General features: G+C 43.1%; 1 protein-coding gene across 8 annotated transcripts in view; it reads left to right on the top strand.

Annotated features, from left to right (window-relative positions):
- The window catches only part of nav3 (neuron navigator 3), a 221088-nt gene that overhangs the window by 132202 nt on the left and 63403 nt on the right, over window positions 1-25483 (top strand). For 7 of the 8 annotated variants that reach the window (XM_035996053.1, XM_035996057.1, XM_035996055.1 and 4 more), the window contains exons 10-12: window positions 6547-6655; window positions 17141-17542; window positions 19557-19676. In XM_035996053.1, the coding sequence (XP_035851946.1) occupies window positions 6547-6655; window positions 17141-17542; window positions 19557-19676 (631 nt within the window). The remainder of the gene's footprint in view (window positions 1-6546; window positions 6656-17140; window positions 17543-19556; window positions 19677-25483) is intronic. The other variant, XM_035996056.1, reaches the window with a different exon arrangement.

Below are 25483 nucleotides of genomic sequence, written 5' to 3'. Positions count from 1 at the left end.
CTTAATTATGGTTTCTGCGGCAACTGCTTCCAGTCCCTACTAGATGTTGGTAACTATGATTAAAGAATGTGTGGAAGACAGCTGTGACTGATAGCGACAGGGCTAATAAAGCTTTCACTGATTGATGGAGATATGTTGGTTCTGTGGTCTCACTGTTGATCTGCGGTAAGCTGCCGGCTCGCTGCTTTAGCTCATCACGATAGCATTTAATTAAGTCGGGCAGCGGGCGCGGTGCAGCAGTGGCTGCAAGCTTACAGGTGCTGCTGTCCAAACAAGTCTGTCACACGGCGAGGGAGAGATGGAGAGACAGAAAGAGAGGGGGAAGGATAGCGTGAGAGAGAGGAGAGGGTTAGGAAGAGGAGGGAAGTGAACAGAAAGTGAGAGAATGAGAGGGGATTAAGAGAAAGAGAGGGTGATAAGCACAGAGAAGGAGGGCTAAGAGAGAGAGAGAGAGAGAGAGAGAGAGAGAGAGAGAGAGTGAGAGAGAGAGAGTGAGTATACTGCAGGAATGAACAAGCAAACCGAGAGCTATGTGAGCGCGTTCGCCGGCTTCGGCACCCGATCATTCTCCGCTGTTAGGAGAGAGGCACTGTCAGAGAGTCAGAGCGGAGGCAGGAGAAGTGTGGCGGTGAGCTGGTAATTAAAGGAGGAACAGAAGGTGGAGGGAGTGAGATACGAGTGAACGAAAAGAGACGTTGTTTAATAGGGGAAAAGATAAGAGTGCGAGCGCAGTAGGGAGAGAGAGAGAACGTGTTGGTGAGGGAAGGGAGATGTAGCGACTCGTTCATCCACGCCCCTGACTGTGGTGGAGTCAGAGAAAGGAGCCAAGAAGACAAGGCAAAAAGCATGAGGGCAGGAGAAGCAGTGGAAGAAATAAGTGTTTGTGTCTGGCTCAACGTCTGACCATGAGCATGGACTGGCTCAAGGATGGATGTGGATTCTACCTACATGCCTGAGAGGGAAGTTTCCTCTCCGATCTTCGCCCCGTGCTCGCTTTCCCTCCAGCTCTCTGAAGCCTGGAGCTCAGTCGGGAGGCGTGAGACGTGGGGACACATCTCTCTGCCTCCTCCGTCCTCCGGTTCCTCCCTCCCTCCATCTGCTCTTCTAGTGACAGTGCAGCCAAGATGTGAAACAGAGAGCTACACACAGGTGGATCCACTTGCATGTATAGTTTCACTCGCTGAGGCACCAGAGGCGCAAAGGCAGAAATGAAGAGAGGAGCGGAGTTCTCGGTGTATCAGGGAGGCAGCCCCGCTCGGCGGCCTCCCCAGCCTCTTCCAGACAACCTCAACCTGCGGATCAAGCAGCGCTCGCTCACAAACCTGACCCTGCTCAGCGACAGTGAGCGGCGGGTTTACTCCTTTGAGCTCGACGAGCCACCACCTCGTCTTTCACAACCCCAGAACTCTTTGTCGTACTCGTCCTCCACACAGCGGGCAGGAGGCAGCCTACAGGGAAGCCCGAGGAAGGAGGTGGTCACAAGGGGCGGAGGTGTGCGGGGCACCAGAGCTCGATCCCTGTCACTCTCCCTCACCAAGGTGCTTTCTCAGTCAGAGCACTCCCTCATCCCTGTCCCTTGGCGATGCACAGGTGCAGGTGGGCGGCCACAGCGGGCGTCATACAGCGGCCACCCACGTACGGAGCCAGTGAGGATGTCCAGGGAGGAGGGGGGAACAGATGAAGAGGGCAGCAGCGGGCGTTCAGACGAGGAGCCAGCAGCAGGCAGGGGTGGTGGGAAGCGGGCAGGCAGGGAGAAGGACGGCGGGTATTGGGCAGAGGAGGAGGTTTCAGGGGGAGGTCCGCGTGAGGGAACGGCTCAGCTGGATAAAGAGGTGATCCTCACCATGCTGGGCGACCTGGAGCAGGTGCTGCACACAGCGCCTCACCCAAGTAAGTCAACACAGTCAGCAAATTCCAGGGAATGAGCATGCATGTGAAAAGGCATTACGTACTATAGACACAAATCATTTGCGGATTCCTCCAACACGAAAGGATTACTATGACACCATCATAACACCACGAATTGGAAACTTTGTACAGGAAGTAAAAGAAAATATGTAAATGTGAAGTGAGTGTGAAGTTTTTGGTTGAGTTTAAAAATGCAAACTTTAGCAGAATATTGTTTCGAGGCAGGAAAAGCCTTCAATAAGCTGGTTATGTTCTTAATCCCCATGATGGGGAAACCTGTTTCTCAGGGCACACCATTAGCATTTTAAGACATCATTTAAAAGAAATATGTGAGAAAAGGCTGTAAAAGCACACACACACACACACACACACACACACACACACTCCCTCCCTCCCTCCCTCCCTCCCTCCTTCCTTCCTACTTACTCAAGTAGCAGGCGTTTGAATTCATGGACACATCCTTTTTCATCACTTGCATCTACCGCACACTCACAGTATGCAAAAGAGGTCCTGTGCTGTGTGTGCAACATTGTCAAGTACTGTACTGTGAATTTAGCAGCTGGAGTCTAACCTATACCTACAGGTACCTCGCCACATCTCATCAGTGCCATGGAGTGAATGATTTGTGCTTTTGGAATGAGCACCCATGTACAGACCTGGCTTTGATGTGAGAGGAGAGGGAAGGGACGTGGGAGGAGAACGTTCAGTTGATACGTTTTTTTTTCTTTTCTTTTTTTTTACGTAGATGTGACAGTAGAGAGGATTATTGTGACTCTACAGATAAAGCAAAGTCAGTTTGTGCAGCACAGCAGGGTGAGCTTTGGCAATGGGCAGCTTCTCCTTTAAGCAGGTTGAGGCATGATGCAGCATAAAGAAGAAGAAGAAGAAGAAATAGAAGAAATACCTTGAGATATAGATGATGGAAAAACAACACCTCACCCACAGTTGAAGCAGCTTTATTACTTGCACCTCCCTCACTGCCTGTGAGTCACATAGCCAACATGATCAATAGCTTATTATTACACCTTTGTGTGTGTGTGTGTGTGTGTGTGTGTGTGTGTGTGTGTGTGTGTGTGTGTGTGTGCGCGTGCATGCATGCATGTGCTTATCTACACTCTGTTCATGCATACAGGTGTTTGTTTTTTTCTTTTTGCGTACATGCATGCCTCCGTATGTGTATTTCTATGTGTGTGTCAGAGATCTATCCAGATGGCTCAGAATCCATTTCCATCTTTAAAGAACTCGTTCACCCCGTCAAAGGTGGCTTTCCAGCTGCTGTCGTGGCAGTTTAAGCTTTTAGCCTCAGGGAGCAGTTGTCGTTGATGCGTATTAACAAGCTCTCAATGTGCTGCAACGCCTGTTAAGAAACGCATTGTGTACCTTCCCTCCTTTCGTGCCCTTTTCGATCCTCCCCACAGACCCAGTGTGGCTGCTGAACAGCCTCACCGGGCCAAGAGATGGACAGCAGCTTGAATCCAAATAAATGCTTTGTGGCTTCTCACCTCTCTGTAGTGTTGGATACTGAAGTGGAAACACCAGCTATACGTGTGTGTATAAGCAGCCACTGCGTCGGGATATTAGGTGCTTGGGATTTAGCTACACACACGACGGCTACTCTTCTTGATCCGCAAAACGGTGCTGAGCTGGTAATAGGTATTGTATTTTGGTATTATGAGTGTGCAAAGCGTTGGCCTGTCCTCTCCGGTGCAGGGAGACCTTTGCTCCACACTCGCACACAAAAAAACAAACATAAATGCACGCACGCGCTTTGGGCTGCTTCACAATGTTGCATGAAGTGTGCGTTCATAATGGAGACTCCAGGGCCAGATCACCTCATGACTCTTGTATAATGGGATTGTAATTGGATCTTTCTTGAAGGGGCCCTGGTAAAAGGAGGAGAGTAGAGGAACATGGAGAAAGGGAAGAAGAAGAATTAGAGAAAAAGAGAAATTCAGATAACAGTGATGCTTTGAGTTTGTGGTACCAGAGATCCATCCCCCATTAAATTCTTAGACTGGATCTCCTTTCCTTATGGAGCTGCAACCCACTGAAAAATGACAATAGGATATCATTCTGGGCTTCCAAGGAAACCTTTCATCACTTAGTGTTGTGTCAGATGAGTTCCGTCCTGACAGGAGTAAATTCAGGGCCCGGAAGCTTCCGTGCATTGGATGTGAACACAATTTTGTCACTGTGATTGGATGTATTGCTTTTTCTAGTAAGTTTTTGATTCATTCATTAGATCATATGTGCCTCATCGATTTCTAATTACTGGCCATAGAGTGGAAAGCTGATATGGGGTCAGAGGTTAAGAACATGCGGCACCACCTCTGCCTCACACAATCTTCAGTCTGTTTGCTCTGCAAAGATAAAACATGACCTTGATTATACCAGACTGCTCTATACCCCGTGAGGTCATTACATAGTACCCTACAGTATAATTGAGGTCATGTCTTGACTTAATTTTGGAAAAGATTTTTTGAGTGCAGACATTGTAGTGTTTGGATCTTTCTGAAATTGTAAAGTCTTTAAACAGTGTGACTGATGCCACATTTCCACTGCATGGTACGGCACTGCCCTACTCAACTCGACTCGCTCTTTATTGGTTTTCCATCAGCAAAAGTTGTTAGTGGTACCTGGTACTTTTTCCGGTGCCACCTCGGTTGAGGTTCCAAGCGAGCTGAGCCAATACTAGAAGGTTGAGTTAAAACACTGCAGACCACTGGTCAAAGAGAACCGTCACAAGTGTGACAAGGGACATCTTGCATAAAACTGCCATTTTTGTATTCACTAGACCCAGATTTTGAAAAATGGAAGCCTGCTAAACCATGCCGTATGCTACGTCGTACATTTCGTTCTCTACGCCATACAATTGACGAAGTGCAGACGTTCCTCTGTTTGGTTGATTGACGAAAGATGATGTTGCGGCAGTTTCATGCGGCGCCACTATGAGAATCCCGCCAACACTAAGGGGGTACTGTCAGCTGTAGAAAACAAATAGAGAAAAGGACCTGGTACCAAGAGTGAGTTGAGTGTGAGTAGACATTGACTCATTGATTGAACCTTTATTTAAGAGGCTCTCTCTACAGGATAGACATGGCCAAGATAACTGCACCATTTACCATACTTACAGCATATAAAAGAAGTTCCCTTTCAAAAAGGAGACTTGAATAAATTCAATGTCACAGTTGCCACCTACCTGATGAACAAAGTGATTCTAGCAATGTGCATTGTCACACAGCGCACACCAAAACAGGAAAATTGGTGTCACTGTGCAAGATCAGCTACATACTGGCAGTCTGTTCAAATCAAATAATTTTTTCAGTGTGGGGAAGAAGACATGACCTGTAGAAAGGCCAAAGAAATAATGCAGAGCACAATTTTGCACACTGTGTATTTTTATTCAAATGAAATGTATCCCGTGTGCATTTTTGCTGGGAAGTTTATCCAAATGCCTTGAGGTAAACTCTGAAATTGATATATAGTTATCCAGGGAAAACCGGCTGAGCTTTTCTGCTTATTTTCGACGGCGACCTGCTTCATAATCTAGCATATGAACACCTCGACAATTTTTCTCCCCCTGGCACTGAGCTGCGCCACAGGAGTCGCTGGGGGCCTTTTCAAACCTCCAATATACCACTGCTCCCATTTGCACCTATTTGCTCCAGTCAGTGTAATCACAGTAGCTTGCTGTCAGTATGTCTGCTCAGAGCACTGAAACCAGCACACAGTGACAGAGCACAGCTTCTCGCACTCATCTTACCATCACACTGCATTGTTGACTTGTTGTACGAGATCTGCTGGATCAATCATCTCCATCGTAGAGACAATTGAAAGCACCTTAACACTGGAAAGCAGTGTGATCAGAATCCTTTCTATGTCTAATGCCACTTGTTAATTACCCATGCTGTGGTTCCCGCCTGCGGATATAAGCTAGCTTGACAAGCTGACAGAGAGGCTTGATTGGAGCAGACAAGCAGATACTTTGGTGTGCGCCCACAGCTCGCAGTTCTGAAATGCTGCCTGTTAGCAGCAACAGGCCTAGGCGGGAGTGAAACAAGTGCCTAAGAAGAACATGAAACATATGACTTTTAGCTGCATGCTGCTGTAGGACGAGGTAGGAAGACGGCGGACTGAAGTGGCAGTGTTTTCCAACGTGCCTGACTAAGAAGCACAGCTGTGACAGAGTTTGCTTCCGCAGACATGGCTGTGTCCCAAACTAACCGACAGAGCGCGGGGTGTCATGGCACGACATTTCAGGCATTGGCCTGAAGGAAAAAATGTCAGTACTGTGTAAAATAACCGCTTTTTAGACTAAAGGAAGGGCATGTGGTGCAGCCTGACAGGCTGATTCATTGAATGGCTTCCCAATTGTCGACATGGGGTTTGGAGACGTGCAGCTACGCTGGCTGTCATCGTGATCGGTCATCATTCTGTTTTCCCACTGAGACGTTCAGTGACATGCAATCAAATGCTGTATGTCAGATGTCCTCCTCACTCCTCATATTGTGTCTTTCTGCGTGTGTAGCCTTTGTGGGTGACTTGTGTGTGTGTGTGTGTGTGTGTGTGTGTGTGCGTGTGTGTGTGTGTGCGCAGGTCTAAATATTTCGGTAAATCATATCAAATGTGTGTCTCTAGGAGAGGATCCTGAGACAAGACGCATGAGGACGGTGAAGAACATCGCTGACCTGCGGCAGAACCTGGAAGAAACCATGTCCAGTCTACGGGGGACACAGATAAGCCACAGGTAGGCACACGGATGGCCACCACTTTCTTGTTCTTACAGTCAATCTGTTGCAATCTGCTTCTGCAGTGGCATTTTATTCACGAAGTCATCAGTTTAAAAGGTCCAATGGCATGAACATTTCACTTTATGAAGTTTTTTTAACATTAATATGAGTTCCCCCAGCCTGCCTATGGTCCCCCAGTGGCTAGAAATGGCGACAGATGTAAACCGAGCCCTGGGTATCCTGCTCTGCCTTTGAGAAAATGAATGCTCAGATGGGCCGATCTGGAATCTTCTCCTTATGAGGTCATAAGGAGCAAGGTTAGCTCACCTTTCTCTGCTTTGCCCGCCCAGAGAATTTGGCCCACCCATGAGAGAGAGAGAGGCATCGTGGCTTTCAAACGAGCAAAGTGGCAGTTGGTCAAGGCCACACCCCCACCCTCCACCTTGCCCCCCCCCCTCTCTCCTCCTCAATAGCTACAGACACAGAAATGGAGACTTCAGATACAGTATTAGGGGACCACTAAGGTCTATATAAAAGAGACTTCAGATACAGTATTAGGGGACCACTAAGGCCTATATAAAAGAGACTTCAGATACAGTATTAGGGGACCACTAAGGCCTATATAAAAGAGACTTCAGATACAGTATTAGGGGACCACTAAGGTCTACAGTATATAAAAGAGACTTCAGATACAGTATTAGGGGACCACTAAGGTCTATATAAAATAGACTTCAGATACAGTATTAGGGGACCACTAAGGCCTATATAAAAGAGATTTCAGATACAGTATTAGGGGACCACTAAGGCCTATATAAAAGAGACTTCAGATACAGTATTAGGGGACCACTAAGGCCTATATAAAAGAGACTTCAGATACAGTATTAGGGGACCACTAAGGCCTATATAAAAGAGACTTCAGATACAGTATTAGGGGACCACTAAGGCCTATATAAAAGAGACTTCAGATACAGTATTAGGGGACCACTAAGGCCTATATAAAAGAGACTTCAGATACAGTATTAGGGGACCACTAAGGTCTATATAAAAGAGACTTCAGATACAGTATTAGGGGACCACTAAGGCCTATATAAAAGCATCCAAAGAGCACCATGTCATGGGACCTTTAAATGAGCTCCACCAATCATAATACATTTTAAAAACAATTTTAAAATGGAACCCAAATGACTTGTTTCAGGTTTGAAGTGAATTATTCCGCACAGCCTGGCTTTAAAGGAATACTTCACCCTCAAAATGATCATTTGTATATCAGTTACTCACCCCATGTTACCTTGAACTCTTGAAGAAAAGAACAAAACATTTTTCTCGCGTGCCTCCACGATAAACAAAGGATCCAAAAATGGGTTGAGTAATTAATATACAAATGATAATTTTTAGGGTGTAGTAAAAGTGAAAGCTGTGGTGCGGACCAAACATCCAAACTCTGGTCTATCTGAAAACGGAGGTTTCGGTTCGCTTCAAAATGCACTAGAGTTCGATTCATTTTAGGTGAGAATGCGATCTGACCCAAATATACAAGTAAACCAAAAAACATGCATGCATTTGCTAGCCTACAATTAAAATTAATTCAACTGGTGGCCGGGTTGGCTCGGTGGGTAGAGCAGGCGCACATATACTGAGGTTTATGCGTCGATGCAGAGGTCCAGCGTTCGAATCCGACCTGCACGTCTTCCCCCCTCTCTCTCCCCTTTCTCACCTAGCTGTCCTGTCAAAAATTAAAGGCGGAAAAGCCCAAAAAATTATCTTTTAAAAAAAAAAAAAAAATGAATTCAACTGCACACAATTTACGGACTTCTATATGATTTGAAGGATGATGACTTTCAAATCCATAACTTAATATGACCACACATTGCTCGTTGTCTGTGTAAACAACACATCATCTCTCTCTCATCAGGGCCCACCCTCTCCTTTACTCGCTCATATTGTTCGCCTCCTTCTAAAATATTAGAAAAACCAGAAAACTCATACATTTGTTGTTGCTTCATTATTTTTGAGACCAGGAAGTGTCGGCGAGTTTCACTCAACCATTTCGACCGCGTGACAGTTGTTTATAATGTTTGGTGTGCTTGACAATGTGCAGTGTAAACGTTATCCGAACCAAATGAAATTGGAACTGGATTTCTGAGGACTATGGTTAACTGCTCCTCAGATCTCTGCAGGGTAAATCCAGACAGCTAGCTAGACTATCTGTCCAATCTGAGTTTTCTGTTGCACGACTAAAACAACTTCTGAACGTAAACATGTTCCACCAAAACAAGTTCCTTCCGGAGGCTATTTTGCAGAGGCACTGCGGCTCCGTCCGGTGCTTAGGCCCATGACGATTGTGATTGGTTTAAAGAAATGCCAATAAACCAGAGCATGTTTTTCTTCCATCCCAGAATGCTGTGTTGACTAGCAATGCAAGACTAACCGAACTATAGGTGTGAAGGGGGCCTGTGTCTGCCTGCTTTTTCGGGGCTGGGAAGGTAGTGTACTGTTGTTGTTTTTTCAGCTTTTTGGCTGGGAATGAACCAAAACAATACAGTTTCAGGCCGGAATACCAGAACAATGAGTTAAAAGATGCAAACACGATTTTTGATATCTCTGACTCACCTCAGCAGTTTATCACACCGATCCAGCAGGGAGATATGTCTCCAACTATTAATGATGTTCCCTCTATTACCATGCCATCTTCTCCTCCATGTTTCCTGAATTTAATTAAAAAACAGGCGTCACCTTCCTCACCAGCTGGCACACATGTAATGACATTCAGGTGTTGATGGACAACCAGCACCTTAAAAGACTGTCCCATATGTGAGCCATGGGCAACATGGACAGTCTAATAGTGTAGATGCTGCGGCTCAGGCGAGGACAGAAATGATAACCATTGGTTTATGTCAGCTCCCCAGGCAATGGTTCCCTGCTCGCCTCTCTGCTTCTCCCTCAGTCTATTATTTTGTGTGTTTTGCCCCATTTGCAGAGGAAGATGGTGGCCAGGCTTCAGACAGCCATGACAGATGGCAGCCTGTGTATGTGTGTGTGTGTGTGTGTGTGTGTGTGTGTGTGTGTGTGTGTGTGTGTGTGTGTATTTTGTACTTCTTTTTTTCCTCCGAGGAGTCTCAGCCAGGCGCAATCAATACAGCGCCATTGTCTTACCACCACGTTTAATCCAATGGGGCACACTGGGTTGGGGTGTGAGGTGTTTGATTGGTCTGAGACTACAAGTCTCATTCTCATGCATCAGGCACACAAGGACAGTCAGCGTGAATTATGTACAAAATGCATCATCATACCTCCATATTAGCATCATATGGTGTGTCTGCATGTGTGTAGGTGTGTGTGATTTGGAGCAGCGTAACAGCAAAGCAGCAAGCAACCATCACATTTAATGGAAAAAAAGGGTATTCGGCTCCTGACTGTGTGCCGCTGCGGACATGTTTATATTTTAAATGTAAGGATAGCCTCTGAGTATGCATGCCAATTCTGTTCATGACAAAAGGCTGGCCAGCCCATCCTAATCTGTCCCCTGGATAAGAAATGGCTGTAATCACCATGACGCTTTGAAGCACCTTTAGTAATTAATCGGTGTTATGCTCGAGCAGACATGACTGTCATATTGATCACTGTGTCTTTCTCTGAGCTCTGTCTCCCTCAATACCTGTTTACACCCCATTTATGCAGACTGGGTGTTCACACTTCCAGCAGGAATCATCAAAACATGGAAATGTAGTTCACAAGCACAGCAACAGCAGTTTAGATTAGATATTAGATAGTTTAGTTTAGAGTAACTGCACATTAAGTATGAACACATTTTTTTGCCTTTGTCACGGATAGAATAAATAATTGTTGTCATTATGTCAACAGTTAAGCCCATATATATGTGCTGGTGGAAGTATTCACCTTTACAAATCAACACTGAAAAGAGCAGAAGTTGTATGCTTTGTATAAAAGCAGATTTGTGAAGGTGTAATCATTATCCTTATTTCATTTTCAAATTTCACTTTCAGATTTTTTGCAGTTTTTATCATTTAGTTACGGCTTAAAGTTTTACTCATTCAAAATTGTTTTTTCCGTTTATTATTTATTTCATTTTAAAGGGTAATTTTATGGCTTGGCTTATGACAGGAACTGAGAGAGAGAGAGAGAGGAACAACATCCCCGGCCAGACGCAAACAAGGGACACTGGGATTCATGGTCAGCTCAACAACCCTTAGGTTTTTAAGAGGTTTTTTTTTTTTTTTTTTTTTTTTTTTAAATCTTTGCCATCTTTGTTGTCCTTTGTCACCTCCGAGGCCTGTCCCCTGTGTGCCCCCTCGCATGTCACAGCCAACCACTCACACAGACGCTTCCTCCTCCCCTCCTCCTCCACTGCATCTTTTACATATGCTGGAAGGAAAGGACCTCGCTGTAATCGAAGGGTGTGCTTCATTCATTTAATTCTAATGGAGCAGAATACAGGAATATTGACTAAACTAGGCAACTCTTCAGTGCCAGTACAACATTAGAATTTATTAAAATGAATCTCTGAGTTTTCAGTGAAATGTGGGACATCTGTTACATTTTGTATGTCATTACTTGCCACATTCCCAGTCTGAACAACGTGTGTATGGCATTGCTATTGTACGTGACTTGACAAGGAATACATTCAAAACAAATGTTTTATGATTGCACTAAAGAACAGAAAGCCAAACACCAATTGTTAATATTGTAATCTACATTCTAAAGTCCACTGCCATGTTAGATAAATATATACTACTGTGGTGATTATGGAGCTCACTAATATCTGCTCTTTCCACCATTAGTTTTGCATCATTATGCGTTGGGCTTCTCTGCTCCATAAAGACTTTGCTCCCAGAATTTTCACGTGCAGTATGAAAGTTAAACTGACTAGAAATTGCATGCTTGCCTGGGAGCTTGTGGCAGCTAATGTTACCTAAAATTACTAACCCAGTTGAAAAAGCTCTATGTGGTTAAGCTACAGTTTCCGAGGCCATGAAACCGTGTCCCTTCCTCTTTGAACTGACCTTGCTACTTTGATACTGCAGCCATCGTGGCAGCTCAGGTCACATCCGCAACATTCTTCAGAGATCCCCATGTGTTGGGGCCTCCACAGACAAACAGTATTGATTAAAAAACACATTAAGTCTCCCTCCTCTGAGGTTTTTTATTTCTATCCAGACAATGGAAAATGGTATTGATTGTCAGTTGAAGGGAAAAGAAACAGCTCCATGTGTAAAGGCATGCCGTCATCTTCAAGGACAAACGTGGCACAGCAAGCGGAAAAGGGAAATCTTCCCTGCTATTGTGTCCCTGTCTGCCGGAGCCTGAGGGATCCCTGTTTAGTCCCATGGGGATTCAGCACCCGCCAGAAGACATTTTGAACATAATAGCTTCACCCGGTCCGGTTTGTTTATTTTGTGTTTACATTTGGAGTGAGGAGACTAGGGGGCAGGCTTAATTATTCATTGCTTTTGAACTGAGGAGATAGCTGTTGGTCGTATTTGTGTGCATGTACAGGATTCTAAAGTGAGTATGTTTTTCTTTTTCTTTTTTAATGTACATTTAGCTGACGCTTCAACACCAAGCGATTTGCAATGACTGCAACCGTACAGTAAAAAGGCAGCTAAGCTACCAAAATTACAAGTTCTTAACAGTAATGATGGGTCAAATCCAGAGACACTTTTCAATCCCTGACAATGTTCTTGTGAGAGACTGAGTGGAGAAGTGTCATGATTGAGCTGGAGGAAGGCACTTCTTAACAAGATGAGTTTTCAGTCTATGATGGAAGATGGGAAGTGACTTGGCTGTTCTGACTGAAATGCGTGTGTGCATTTGTGTGTGTGAATGATGGTTGTGTTGGCGGTGGGGCGGGGAACCTTTCTCAGGATCCAGATTGAAGATGTGCGCTGTGATGGCAATGAGCAATTTCTCTGAAATTGCTCTCAATCTAGTAGGGTTTAACATCTGCCAGCACCAATGCCAGCCTCACTGCTACATACTGTCCACACGCACACACACAAAACAAGGTAGTGGCACATGCCAGTATTTTTTGTTTAATTAAATGTTTTTGTTTTTCACAACTGAATCTTAATAATGTAACTTTTTTTTTACATAAATCCAGGTCATGAAACCAGACCGCTAACTGCAACTGAGAACTCATAGCTGGTTAAATAGGTACAATTTACCAATAACAAAATGATAAATGACAGATAAATTGACACCAAATATGGCTAACTAAGTCTGTCCACTGCGCCAGTTAAAATGAGCACAATTATTAGTTTCAAGTCTGCTCCTGTAAGTACCAGATTTATGTTTATGTTGAGCCCAACAAAAGAAACACTTTTGAAAGATTATTCAACAATGACAATGGAACAGTCTTCACCTTTTATATATAAACTAATACAACTCAATAGAATAAAATCCTAATGGTGGATAGTTAATATAGTGCACTACATATTATATCATTTAGCTACCAATCCCGGAATGCGTTAATATTGCAAGTGTCAAAAATGGAATTTCTCATGTGTCTGAAATCTCAATTAATGGCTCACTTTAGAGTAAAGTATCAAGCTTATTTTATATAGTGAGTTGTAAATGAGTGGACAAGGAAGTGATTTTGGAGACTTTGTTGGGATTTAACTTTCAGTTCATGAGCTCATACCAAACGGCAATCTCTGGGCCTGAAAGGGGAAGCCAATGGAGAAGTGACTTATACCTGCATTCTATCTAATTTCCAGCAGGGGGTGACTCCACTGGTTGCAAAAATAAGTCTGTTTCAATAGTCTATTAGGAAATGAGCCTACTTCTCAATTGATTTATTACATCACTAAAAATGTTCATAACGAGTTTATGGTCTCGATAGCTAGTTTCAAGTCTTCTTCAATAGAGCATGTTCATTTTGTAAATTGTGGTCCAATTTAGAGTTAAATGGACAATAAAGCAGGGGATGCTTTAGGGTGTGGCTAGCTTGTGATTGACAAGTCGCTACTAGGTGGTGTCCTCGGCTTCTCAGTCTGATCCACCCCTCGTTCATCCCCAGCTCCACCCTTCTGTCCAAATATGGTCACTTCTGGCTCCAAAAAAATAAGGTGGACAGCCAAAATGCCAAACTGAAGGCATTAAAAACGGTACCAATTGGTCCACAAACCAATGGGTGAGGTCACGGTGGCTACGTCCACTTCTCTTCTACAGTCTATGGGTTATACCAACTCCATTAGAGGGATGATGTTGACTTCAGCAGCAATAGTTTGTCTGAAAAAGCTAACCAAGAAAACAGCCTGCACAAGATGCTGGTTTTCACTGGAAACCCCAAACTTACAAAAGTCTTCCAAAATAAATTCATTTAAACAACTCTGGAGTCGAAGACTGTTTAGACTTTGTAGCTGATCTTGTTTGGATCGTTATTTGTAAAAGAGCAAATAACTGCCTGAGAAGTAAAGTGTCCTGTCATCACTAAATGATTATCGGTCCAGAGGTAGACTGGAGCTTTACAATCTTTTCATAATTTCTCAAAGGTTGCTCCTACTGTTTGCCTTCATAGGGCAGATTGAACCATACCTTTCTAATCTGAGTTGCTGCTATTGTATATGTATGTATGAGAAACCTGGATCTATGTTCAGAGTGACAAAGCTATATGGTTACAAAGAATGAAAGAACTGCTATTATGCAAAAAATACTGTGGCCAATATTGAACATGACATTTGATAGCCTTTGAAGTGGTGCTGCAGAATTACATTTTTACCAAAATCAGTGAATGAACCTCCACGAGAAATACATGTTTAACTGTTAAACTCTCAGACCTCATTAGCAGCAGCAGGGGAAAGTTCCAGTGTATTTATATTTAGCATTGCTCAGCAATAACCAATCCCCTGCTGTCAACATGGATTCTTCTCCCGCTGAGCTCTTGGCCAAACAAAAAAAGCCTCCCTCTGTTCAGATTTATTTTGGTTTGGGTTCTGCTTTATACCAGATAGTGTAATGAAACAAAGAGCCTGAAAAAGCAGCAATTTCGAGAAACAATAACAATATGTTGTTATACGTAGTGTCTAATCATACTTTTTGTATTACATGTTTTTAATTGAACATGTGTGTTCATATGTGGTACATTAGATGTGTAAAATATCTCCGCACCTTTCCTGTACTTCCTGCTCTGCCATATCCGTCATTTTACATGCTCATTTATCTCAACACACACACACACACACACACACACACACAAAGTCTCATTCTGTTTATCTGTCTCTCTTCTTTTTTTCTCTCTCTACTGCCTGGAGATAAAGATAAGCTGATTTAGCACACCACATTGTGTAAGAATAGTTGATTTCTATACCTTGACAAATTGATTCTTGTATTTCCATATTCGGCCAGGATCACTTGTCAGATAAGCAATTTTTTTTATTTTTTATTTATTTGGCCTCTTGGTACTCTGACATGGCACTACGTGTGCCATTGGTGTGTGTGTGTGTGTGTGTGTGTGTGTGTGTGTGTGTGTGCGTGTGTGCGTGTGCGTGCGTGTGTGTTGATCCCAGGAGGTGTTGATAGAGATGAGTTGTGAATATGGCTGGCATCGCTGCCCCTCTCATGTTAGCACTTGGCATCACAGGGGTGCAGTGTACTGCCCTTTCTCACTGATCAGACACGCACACACACACACACACACACACACACACACACACACACACACACACACACACACACACACACACACACACACACACACATGGCTGTTCACACCTCTCTCACTGCTGATGTGTGAGACACTGCTTTAAGATGTCATTGCTTTTGTCCCCTAATGAAGGCAGGCATCCACATAGGAGTCTTTCTTATCCCACATATCCAGCCACTGTCCTCCACTTCAACTGCATCATGAGCTACATTTTTCCCTTACAGTTATTGTTTCCACAGGCTATATTTTAGCACTTGTGCAGCAAACATGCAGTACATTTTTGTATTGGCTGCATCTGTACATCATTTATATATACTGGCAGACAATGCATGTTTACATTAGAATGAATATGCTGATAATGCTACAGTTTAATGTATTAACATACAAACGTCATAACCTTATATTGTGTAAATCGTATATGATGGTTTATCGTAGTGTTAGCATCCATGCCAACAAGCACTAGAAAAGCCTTAATCCTGTTTACACTTTTCCTATATGTGTTAGTCCTGTTTCCATGGCAACATGTATCATATATAATGCAGCACACATTACATCTAGTTTACACAGGGATGTTTGTGCCTAGAGTACACATTAGCAACTTATCCTCAAAGCTTTGTGGTTTATTGGGTGGTGTGTTCACTCTGTCATCATGTGACTGTAGTGCACTCTTTTTCCCAGCAGAGAGAGCTCAAGCAAGGTACCACTGCCATGCTTTGCTCTCTGTGTCCAGATACATCAAGCTGCAGGGCTTGGTGTGTGAGTATATTATTTTTGCATTCCTGCTGACTCACTTGCAGCACTTCTATCATGCCGTGTGCAAATGTGAAACAATCGAGCAGGATTTTGCTCTCTTTTGTTGCAAAAAGTTATCTGGCAAGGCATCCTTTGAAAGATGAAAGTCATGTGTTGCACAGCAGTTGACATGTTCAGATCCTTCTACAACATTTGAGAAAAAACAGGCTACAGTGGCTGTTGCAGGGCTAATGAGGGATTGTCAGGATAGTGAGTCAGTCCTCTTTGTCTCCCTCCATCAGGTTTTATTTCTTTTCTTGGTTGCTTTTATTTGCTAACAGTTCATTTATTCTCACACTTCTCTTTCCTACACAATATATCTCTTTCTCTAGAGGCATTTACATCCTGCTATTCATTTGTTAATGGTGATATAACAATTTAGAAAACCTGATTGGAAATGACAAGTCAATAAATATCTGCAAAGCTGCCTTTGACAAAGTCTGTCTATAAACAACTTTTTTTTTTTGACATTTCAGAGGTGTATTTACTTGCTACATCCCTGTTATGCAAATGCAACTGTTTCAGATTTTATTTTCTGTGGCATTTCAAAAGTGTTTATCAAATACACCTGATAGATGGATAGAAACATAGCTGTCTCTCTCTCTCTCCATCTCTATGTGATGTACCGTGATGGTGTGACATATGTTCTCAAGGGAGCCTTCACTTTCTGCTCTCCTCCCCCTTCAAGTTAACACACTGGAAGAAACAGCACTTTAGGAAGGTCACACACACACAAAGCAATGTTAGAAGGAACAGCATGTGATTTGAAGCGAGTGGAACTCAACTGATGTAGACAGCTCTCCACTTAAAACATGACGGATCTTTTCACCTGAATGGTTTTCCCTTTGCATAGGAGTGCACCTGATATAATGACAAAGACTTGCGATTTAGTCCATATGAGGCACTTTTCCCAAGACCCTCCATACTGGAATAGTTAGCAACTGTCAGAAAATATCACGTTGATAACTTTCGGTTTTTGCTGTGTCATGTCAAGAGTTTAATTCGATCAACCCTTTATTTTTCTCTTTCTACACCTCTATCTCCACAGTACACTAGAGACAACATTCGACACCACGGTAACCACTGAGGTCAACGGGCGGAGTCTACCAGCCCTCACCACACGCTCCTCCCCCATGGCCTGGCGTCTGGGCCAATCACAAACCCCGCGTCTCCAGGCAGGCGACGCCCCCTCAATGCCCAACAGCTATGCTGCGCCCAGGGCCAGCACGACGAGCGCTGGCACCACCACGGGGCGCTACAGCGGGCACTCGGACCCCTCCAGGTTTGTGTACAGCGCCCCCCTGAGGCGAGCAGCAGGGGCAAAGGGGGCGGAGCAGGGGGAGAAGGGAGGAGGAGGGCTGGAAGGAGGGAAGCAGATGGAGATGGCAGGGTACATGAGTGATGGGGACCTCCTAGGGAGGAACGGCCGGATGGATGAGATCACCAGCGGGTAGGATGACTAGTGCTAAGCATGTTAGCTTCCTCTGATGCACTGACTAATTCTGAGTTCCTGCTTTAACGGCCCTGTTTATGATGTGTACAGATGTATTCACATATGTAACTGAACAAAAGTTATGTCCACCAAAATTCACCAAAACACATTTTGTGTATACTTTTTGTACATTGTTTACATGCATATTTGCTTGCTAGCAGTCTTCTTCTTTGGTGGCGCATTGCTATGTGTCTTGGCCCATTACCGCCACCAACTGTCGACCAAAGGAATAGCATAAAACTGACTGCAGGATGTGAATTGTGTCACCTATGTGCTCACACGCAGGCCTATGTGTACATGGTACAAACAATTCGGGCAACCCACACGTAAAAACACAGCCACAGCGCTGCTAGGAGCCAAAAACTCCACAAGGTACATATATATATATATATATATATATATATATATATATATATATATATATATATATGTATATGTGTATATTAATGAACGTCAAAATTCGTTAAATTCAAGCCATTGCCAAATGAGTTGCTACAAAGCTAATTAAGACTATCGGCTCCACACAACTCTCTCTGTATTTCTCAGTATGGCTATGTTCAGAAAATGATGTCGTCCGGCAACTTTCGAGCAAAGATAATGACCTCTTCTGAAGAGTCTATCGTGTTTTTTTTTAATCCTCAGTGTCCTCCTTGGTTACTAGCAACTGTGTGGAGGAGGGGATGTGCCCACAGTTTTGTTGTCATTGCTTAGAATTTCTAATGGGGGAGACAGAAACTACGTACTATAGCTTTAACTCATGTAAACGAACATTGAACATCATCATAGCAAGCTCTAAATCTTATTCGCTAAAATGAAAATTATTGTTAATCAATGTAGACTAATAGCAGGTACCAAACTTTTGTTTTGAATTTTGGTGGTAGGGCCTTTATATTTAATTACTTAATTTGAATTGTAGAACACACTGGTAATGTTCATGACCTGTTGTGAGACGAGTAAGCTTTACTGCCTGAAGCTTTAATATAGATTTGTCCTCTACATCATTTATACAAATACTACTACTTCTTTAAAGACCATTTGTGTTTTGAAGGATCATGAATACAAGTTCCATACACATTTCCACTGAATGCCGCAGTGCCTGCTGGGTTTAGTTGAAAAATGCCCTGAAAGTTACGGTTAGCTGTTTATTCATACAGTCACCAAGACCTCACTCATTTTTCGATGTACATTAGGACAAATAGCTGACATCCACCAAGGCTCTCCTAGGTCAGTTATGCCTTAAGAGGGAAGCATGAAGCTTGAGGGTACTCGATACACTGACAGATTACCTGAATGAAAAAAGATAAGTCAGTGTCTTCCACAACACATCACGATGACGTGTGTGTGGGCGTCTGACCTTCATCCACTCAATAGCAGTAAATGCCTGGGAGTTGTTAAAAAAGCAATTCACATTCCACACACACACAAACACCCATTCCCACTTGGCATCCGTGCACTTAAGATTTCCCAAAAAGAGTATTGGGGGCAGGGCAAACTGTCAGAACAGAAAATGTAGCAACACGTCGGGAGGAAAAGGTGATTAGCTGAATTATTAGCCTAATTAGCTCAACACTAATGATCCCCATGTTCTATCAGCCGTGTCTGATAGCTTTCTAGCAGTGGCCTCAAATCTTACCACTTACTAACTGGCACATACACTTACATCACACACATACATCTAAACATGCACATTTTTGTGAGTTCACAAAAATGCACATGTAACCTGGACAGTGGTCGTTTATTAGTATATGATACATGAAGTATTTTCTCTACTGGTTTAGTTTAAATAGATTGTATTCATTAAATTAAATGAATTAGAGAACTGAACTTAGGCTTTTTGTGCCAAACTGAGGTTTAACAGGTCAAGTCAGTTTTATTTGTATAACCCAATATCACAAATTCGGGCTTTAGATTCTGTACAGCATACAACACCCTCTTCGACATCTACTTCCTCTAATTAATTCCCCTCTCACAGATACCTAACAGACGGCGGCCTCCATCTGTATGCACGCAACGCAGGCCGAGCCTCAGAAGGGGCTTCTTCTCGAGAAGTCTCCCAGCGCGGGAGCAAAGAGATGCAGGGCGACATAGACAGGTAAGGATGGAGTCTGTCAATCATATACTGCTTGCTTCGCTGATGTGAGTTTGACATCGGTGTGGACCGCGCCCAGGTCTAATTGGTGAGTTTGGTCAGTTGTGAGATTGATGCACGGACACACTGAACATTGTTAAATATCCACATTTGCATATAGTATTTACATTTCACATTCCAGTTCAGATTTCTGGCATTGAGTTGATGTTCCTCTGCAGAGCACTCTGCGATGAGTCCGACTGTGTAAGCTTCAGTGGCTTCGCTTCTTGCCGTTCACATCCAGTCAGAAGCCAGGTGGATGTTTGCGAGAAAAGCGGCATGCAGTGGCGAGAGTGGCAGAAAGTTTGAAACCGTATCTACTTTCCCAAGCAGAAACTGCAGGCACATCCTCTTAGAGCCAGTTAAATTGATTTGATGTAACCGCGCGGTAAAACATTCACCTTGTGACCGCTACTGAACAACTTAGCATGCAATCAAGGAGAAGTAGCGATTAATGTGAACAAACTGGTACATCATCTACAACATGCACATTTTGCCACCATGTGAAACCTTTCAACCTATACTTGTAAATATGTATATGGTCAATATAGTGTTAATATATGGTTCTCTCTAAAAGAAGCTTTAGAGCACTGATATTACACAGAACGTATCATAAGGTGAACAGGGGTCAGTGCCTGAAATAGAGTTGTATTTCTTTCAGTTGAAGATACAAGCTTACAGGGGTATACAGGTGTGGTATGAGAGAGGGGAAATGATTCAATACTGAAAAGCTGACATGGGTTAAGAGCTTTCAGCCTGCGACAGATGATACGGAGCAAACATACAGTATCTGCTTTATACCATACATGTCTGATTTGCACATAAAAACAAAGCCTGAAGTAAAAAGTAGGAAGTAAGTTCATGTCCTTCCGAGGTGATAGTAAGGTCATCACCCTACTGCAGGGACATCCTGGACTAAATGAAGTGAAAAGGAGAGACGTGCTATCGATTTAAAGCTGTCAAGCTAAGATTGTGATGACAGGCCTTCAGAGAGGCTGCTGGGAATCGACTGATGCAGTGACATATCCCAGCGTCGCACCTCCCAACTTCTGCCAAGATTTTAATGAGTGGCAGTGTTTCGAGGAGTGGATGCTTGAAAAGCAATCAGATATGGCTCCTTAAGAACTAGTTGGCTTTTGTTCTAATGCTTTAAATTAGTAAAGGGCTGATAAAGACTCTACTTCAGTTTAAGGATCCTATTCAAGGTTCCAGTGTGCTAATTGTGCAGGGTGAAGTACGACTTGCAGACGTGCTGGGGATGTTTTGCTTCCTGCTGAATCGATCTTTGTTTGTGCTACCAGTCAGTATAATCCAATTGTTTCACAGCCCAGACCATCCTTCTGTTTCTGGCGTACGTGCTCCTTCTCACAACTATGGTTGTCACAATAGTCAGTCGAGCCAGTCAGCCGGGGGCGAGTCCGATCATATCTGTGATCGACCGAGCGTCAAAACATGCTAGACCTGGCCGGAGGTTCAGAATAGGCGATTAACCTGCCCCCTGTCAGCCTCACATAGATCAGCCTGTCAGACGTTGACACTCAAAGGGATGGACAGGATAAGAATAAGTATGAACCCTGTTTCTTCCATTTGCTGTGGTATTTTCACCCCACATGTGCTTAATCTCTGCATTTGAATATTGTGCCTAAAGTGTCCCTCACCTTGCTTTGACATCAATCCCAAAAAAATTGCAGCTTTTCTCAGCTTCAGTCTGTATTAGCACTTTGGGCCTCAGGGGCGATGAGGAAATATTGATGCCTGCTTTTCCTTAAGATGCCTGCAGGCAACAGACTCCAGATTGAATCAGAATATGAACTCTGGAACCCTGTTTTCTTTCCTCCATTTTCCCTTACAAAACTATATGAATGACCATGCACACAACAGTACACATGCCTTTAATGCTTCCCGCTGCCTCCCTCTGACGTGTGATTGTCAGAAGCTGAGTTGTCACTTCCCACTGACACACGACAAAGCTCAGGGGCGGAAATTCATTTCTGAAGCGATTGCTCCCTGGATTTCACACCTCATCCCAGCTTTAGCTCCCTCCGTAGGACAGGATCTGCCTTCCATGATTGGTTCCTTCTTCATCCCAAAGCATTCGTCTTCTTTTCCACATAACCCCACCGGCTTTAAGTGAAATGAGTAGCGGATAAGGCCCAAGTTCAAACAACCGCTGTTCGCTGACTTTGAAGAACTTTTTGTCTCCTCAAATGCACATGGTGGCGTTCTAGGAATGACAAACACCAGGAAAGCATTTATTCTTAGTGAGTTAAATATACATTGTGTAGTTTCTCCTGACCCTGTCACATTTAGCTAATGGTCTGTAAACCAACCAGATAAAGAGATAACATGTTAGAGTGCAGTAAGCAGTTGACTAAAGGGGGAAAACAGTATCTTCAGTTGGTGACATTCAGGAGTGATTTTCTGATAAAAATTGTAGTTATATATGATATTTTTCTTGTACTCATTATCAAATTCATCATTTCAATTTAAATGTTCTTGAATGCCTTTTAGCAGTCTCCAGAGAAGGAATATGAACTTCTTGCACTCAGTTGTGGATTATCAGAGACTTTCAGAGTTTCAGAGATTTTTTTTATTGAAGGAAAAAGCTCAAAACTCAAACCTCAAGCACAACCCAACTGTCTTGTGGCTACACTGCATTCTGGGGCTGGGTTCACAAAGACAGACTTTGACCGTGTCTTAGATCTAACCACTGTAATAGACAGACTTCAGATAGATGTCTAAATTCATCCATTGCACAAAGCTGCCTAGTTCTTGACTATCTTAAGTAGGACTAATTTGCCATGAATTCTGGATGAATTAAGATTTTTTTTAAACTAAAGCACATGTCTGAGTGAGCCACAGTGTCAAACCGCTGAGCCCTGTTCACTCCAGCAGAAAATGATCATCTTCTGGAAAAATTCAACAGCTACACTGACATTTTACTGGCAAGATTCAGTGAACAAAGTAACACTACAGAAAACTTCCAGTAGCCTAAAAAGACCTGGATCAGAGCTGGGATGCTGTTGCTTGTTAATGTGGCAGAGCTCAGTACTAAAGCTAACTTGTCAGTCAGGCTCAGGATGGTTTGTTCGATGGCCTCACTGTTATGTGATGTATTTCCAATGTGTTACTTCACTCTCTAAAACCTCTTTCCCTTTGCATTGATCGCTCCACAACATTGTAAGGAAACCACATATCATGAGCCATGTTTTCCTCTTTTTGCCATTTGGTGCCACTGGTCAGCACTCGTTACTGATTATTACCATGGAAACATGGCTCTTAGTTAGGCTTATTGTGGAGTGGCTAACGTTTTGGGCTTTAAAATAAGTTATTTTTGTGGAACTTTCTAACTTGTATCAGTCTATATCCACAACGTTCCACTTCCGGGATTGCTCTGTTGCCGCCGGCAATTCCGCTGGATGTCCCTCTTTTCAGCCGGATCCCTCACCTTCCTCTTTCTTTGTGTTAGCATTTTAAACTCCGGTGGATTTCTGAGGACTATGGTTAACTGCTCCTCAGATCTCTGCAGGGTAAATCCAGACAGCTAGCTAGACTATCTTTTTGAAACCACAAAATAGGACAGAGGACAAAAAAAGTCTTTGTGGTCTTCTTCTACAATATGTACATTTGTTGAACTTGAAGAAATGTCCACAAAGAATCTCTTCAAAACCAGAATCTAAGAAGAATAATGAATTGAAATATTTTCTGCAGACATACATGCAAGTGTTTTCAGAAAGTCTAGTTTGCTGATTTGCTTCAGGATACGAGGCAGAAGCAGGAGTTTCAGCTGTTGGATATGAATTGTAGTTTAGGACAAATTATTTGTAACTTTTATTATACAGCAGAACTGTATACTTTTGTTTTTTTATCAGTAAATGTAGGAATAAGCAGTAGTTGGGAAGATACACATGCAGTCTTGTATAAAGTACTCAAAAGCAATACTTGAGTAAAAGTACAAGTATCTTCCCAGAAAATGACTTTGGTAGACGTTAAAGTCTCCTTTTAGAATATTACTTGAGTTAAAGTCTTAAAGTATTTGATATTTACAGTACTTAAGTATTCATAGCAGTTTTCTGATATTAAATGTACTTAAGTAGAAGTAAAAGTAAAAAAACACTTTGATTATGAACTTTATGGCCAAAAGTGTAATGTTATCTTCATCACCACTGTCGTTGGGGTGATCATCGTCTGTTACCATGGCGGCAGAGCCTGCAGCAGGTGCTTCCATGACACTATCAGTCATTATACTTCCTCCTCTTCTTCTTTAGTTTTGGCCTATGTTTTTTTTTTTTTGCCACTTGGCCACAAACAGGCATCACGTCACCAACTGGAATGGAGCGTACATTATCTTGGCAATTTAGGAGCAATGATTCGCCAAACTTTCTTTTTTTCACTGTAATAAATTTCTTCTGATTATATTTTGTAGTAACGAGTAACTAAGATGCTTAGGGGAAATGTAGTGGAGTAAAAGTATACATTTTAATTAGGAAATGTAGTGGAGTAAAAGTTTCTGGAAATATAAATAACAAAGTAAAGTACAGATATGTGAAAATTCTACTTAAGTACAGTAGTGCAGTATTTGTACTTTGTTACATTACAACACTGTACACATGTCCCTTCACTCCCTAGTTCTCCCGGCACACTGGCAGTAGTAGAGAGAGTTTCCAGGGAGGCAGAGAATGGGAGCGGCTCTGTGTACATACACTGATCTCCCATATGGCTCATTATGCTTCACGCTTTTCTCCGTCCATAACGACTCCCCTGGGTGCCACCCATGGCAGCTTTATCCCAAACCAGCAGAGCCTCTGAGGAAATCCACCTAAATGACTCATCAGATGGAGACTCACGGCCAGCAGGTGACTGAGACCATCTGGGGCTAGAACAGTGTGGGCTTATGCCTGCTGCAGTAAACCTTACATGAGATGTGCGCTTGATGTGACTATAAGTGGTGAGATATCTGATATCTAGTTCTGGATCAGATCAGCTATGTGGGTGTCCACGTTACTTGGAAAAAGTTCCTGCTGTACAGGAAGTAGGGGTGTCATGATTTTGATTTTAAAATCGAAAATCAGATGCAGGATCAGCCATTTCCCCAGTATTTTTTGCTCTCTCCACCCTGCCCTACTTGCGCATGTCCAAAGAATGAAATAACTGACATAGCGTAGCTTACCGGCTGGTAACGTGCAGCTAAAGACACAGGGTAACGTTAGCTTTTCAGTAGCCTGCAGCTTGACTATTCCAGACACCATGGCCACTGCCAGTCGAAGATGACGGAGAAACAACAGAAGCTCCTCCCTGAAGTCACCAGTGTGGCAACATTTTGCCTCCCCCGGGAGTGAGATATGCAAACAAACAACATGGTAAAGCACGTGGGCTCTGACGGGACTCCGCGGTGCCTTCAGGTACATGTTGTTAAACTAAAGGTGCATTCAATTGCACCACTAAAAAAAGAACTCTGAAAACTCAAACTGTTGTTACAAAGTACCCTTCTGCTTCAGTACCGTCACTGTTGAAAAAAAAATGTGTTTAAATCGAAAACTGAATGGAACCATGACCTTAAAATCGAAAATCTAATTGAATCATGGATTTAAAGAATCGTGGCACCCCTAACAGGAAGTGATGCATTATGTTTCTGGAGGTGGTTTTCTTGGAAGGTTGAGAAAACAGATGAGCAGTTAAAATAGATTTGAGTGTCTTCTTAATCATCGCTGTGTGGACAGAGACTGCTTTTTACCATCAGTTTTCATGAAACTAAGTGTGACAAGATACAG

The sequence above is a fragment of the Sander lucioperca genome, chromosome 20, assembly GCF_008315115.2.
Source record: "Sander lucioperca isolate FBNREF2018 chromosome 20, SLUC_FBN_1.2, whole genome shotgun sequence".
Lineage (NCBI taxonomy): Eukaryota > Metazoa > Chordata > Actinopteri > Perciformes > Percidae > Sander > Sander lucioperca.
The sequence above is the reverse complement of the archived record's forward strand: the minus strand, read 5'-3'. Positions and strand labels throughout refer to the sequence as shown.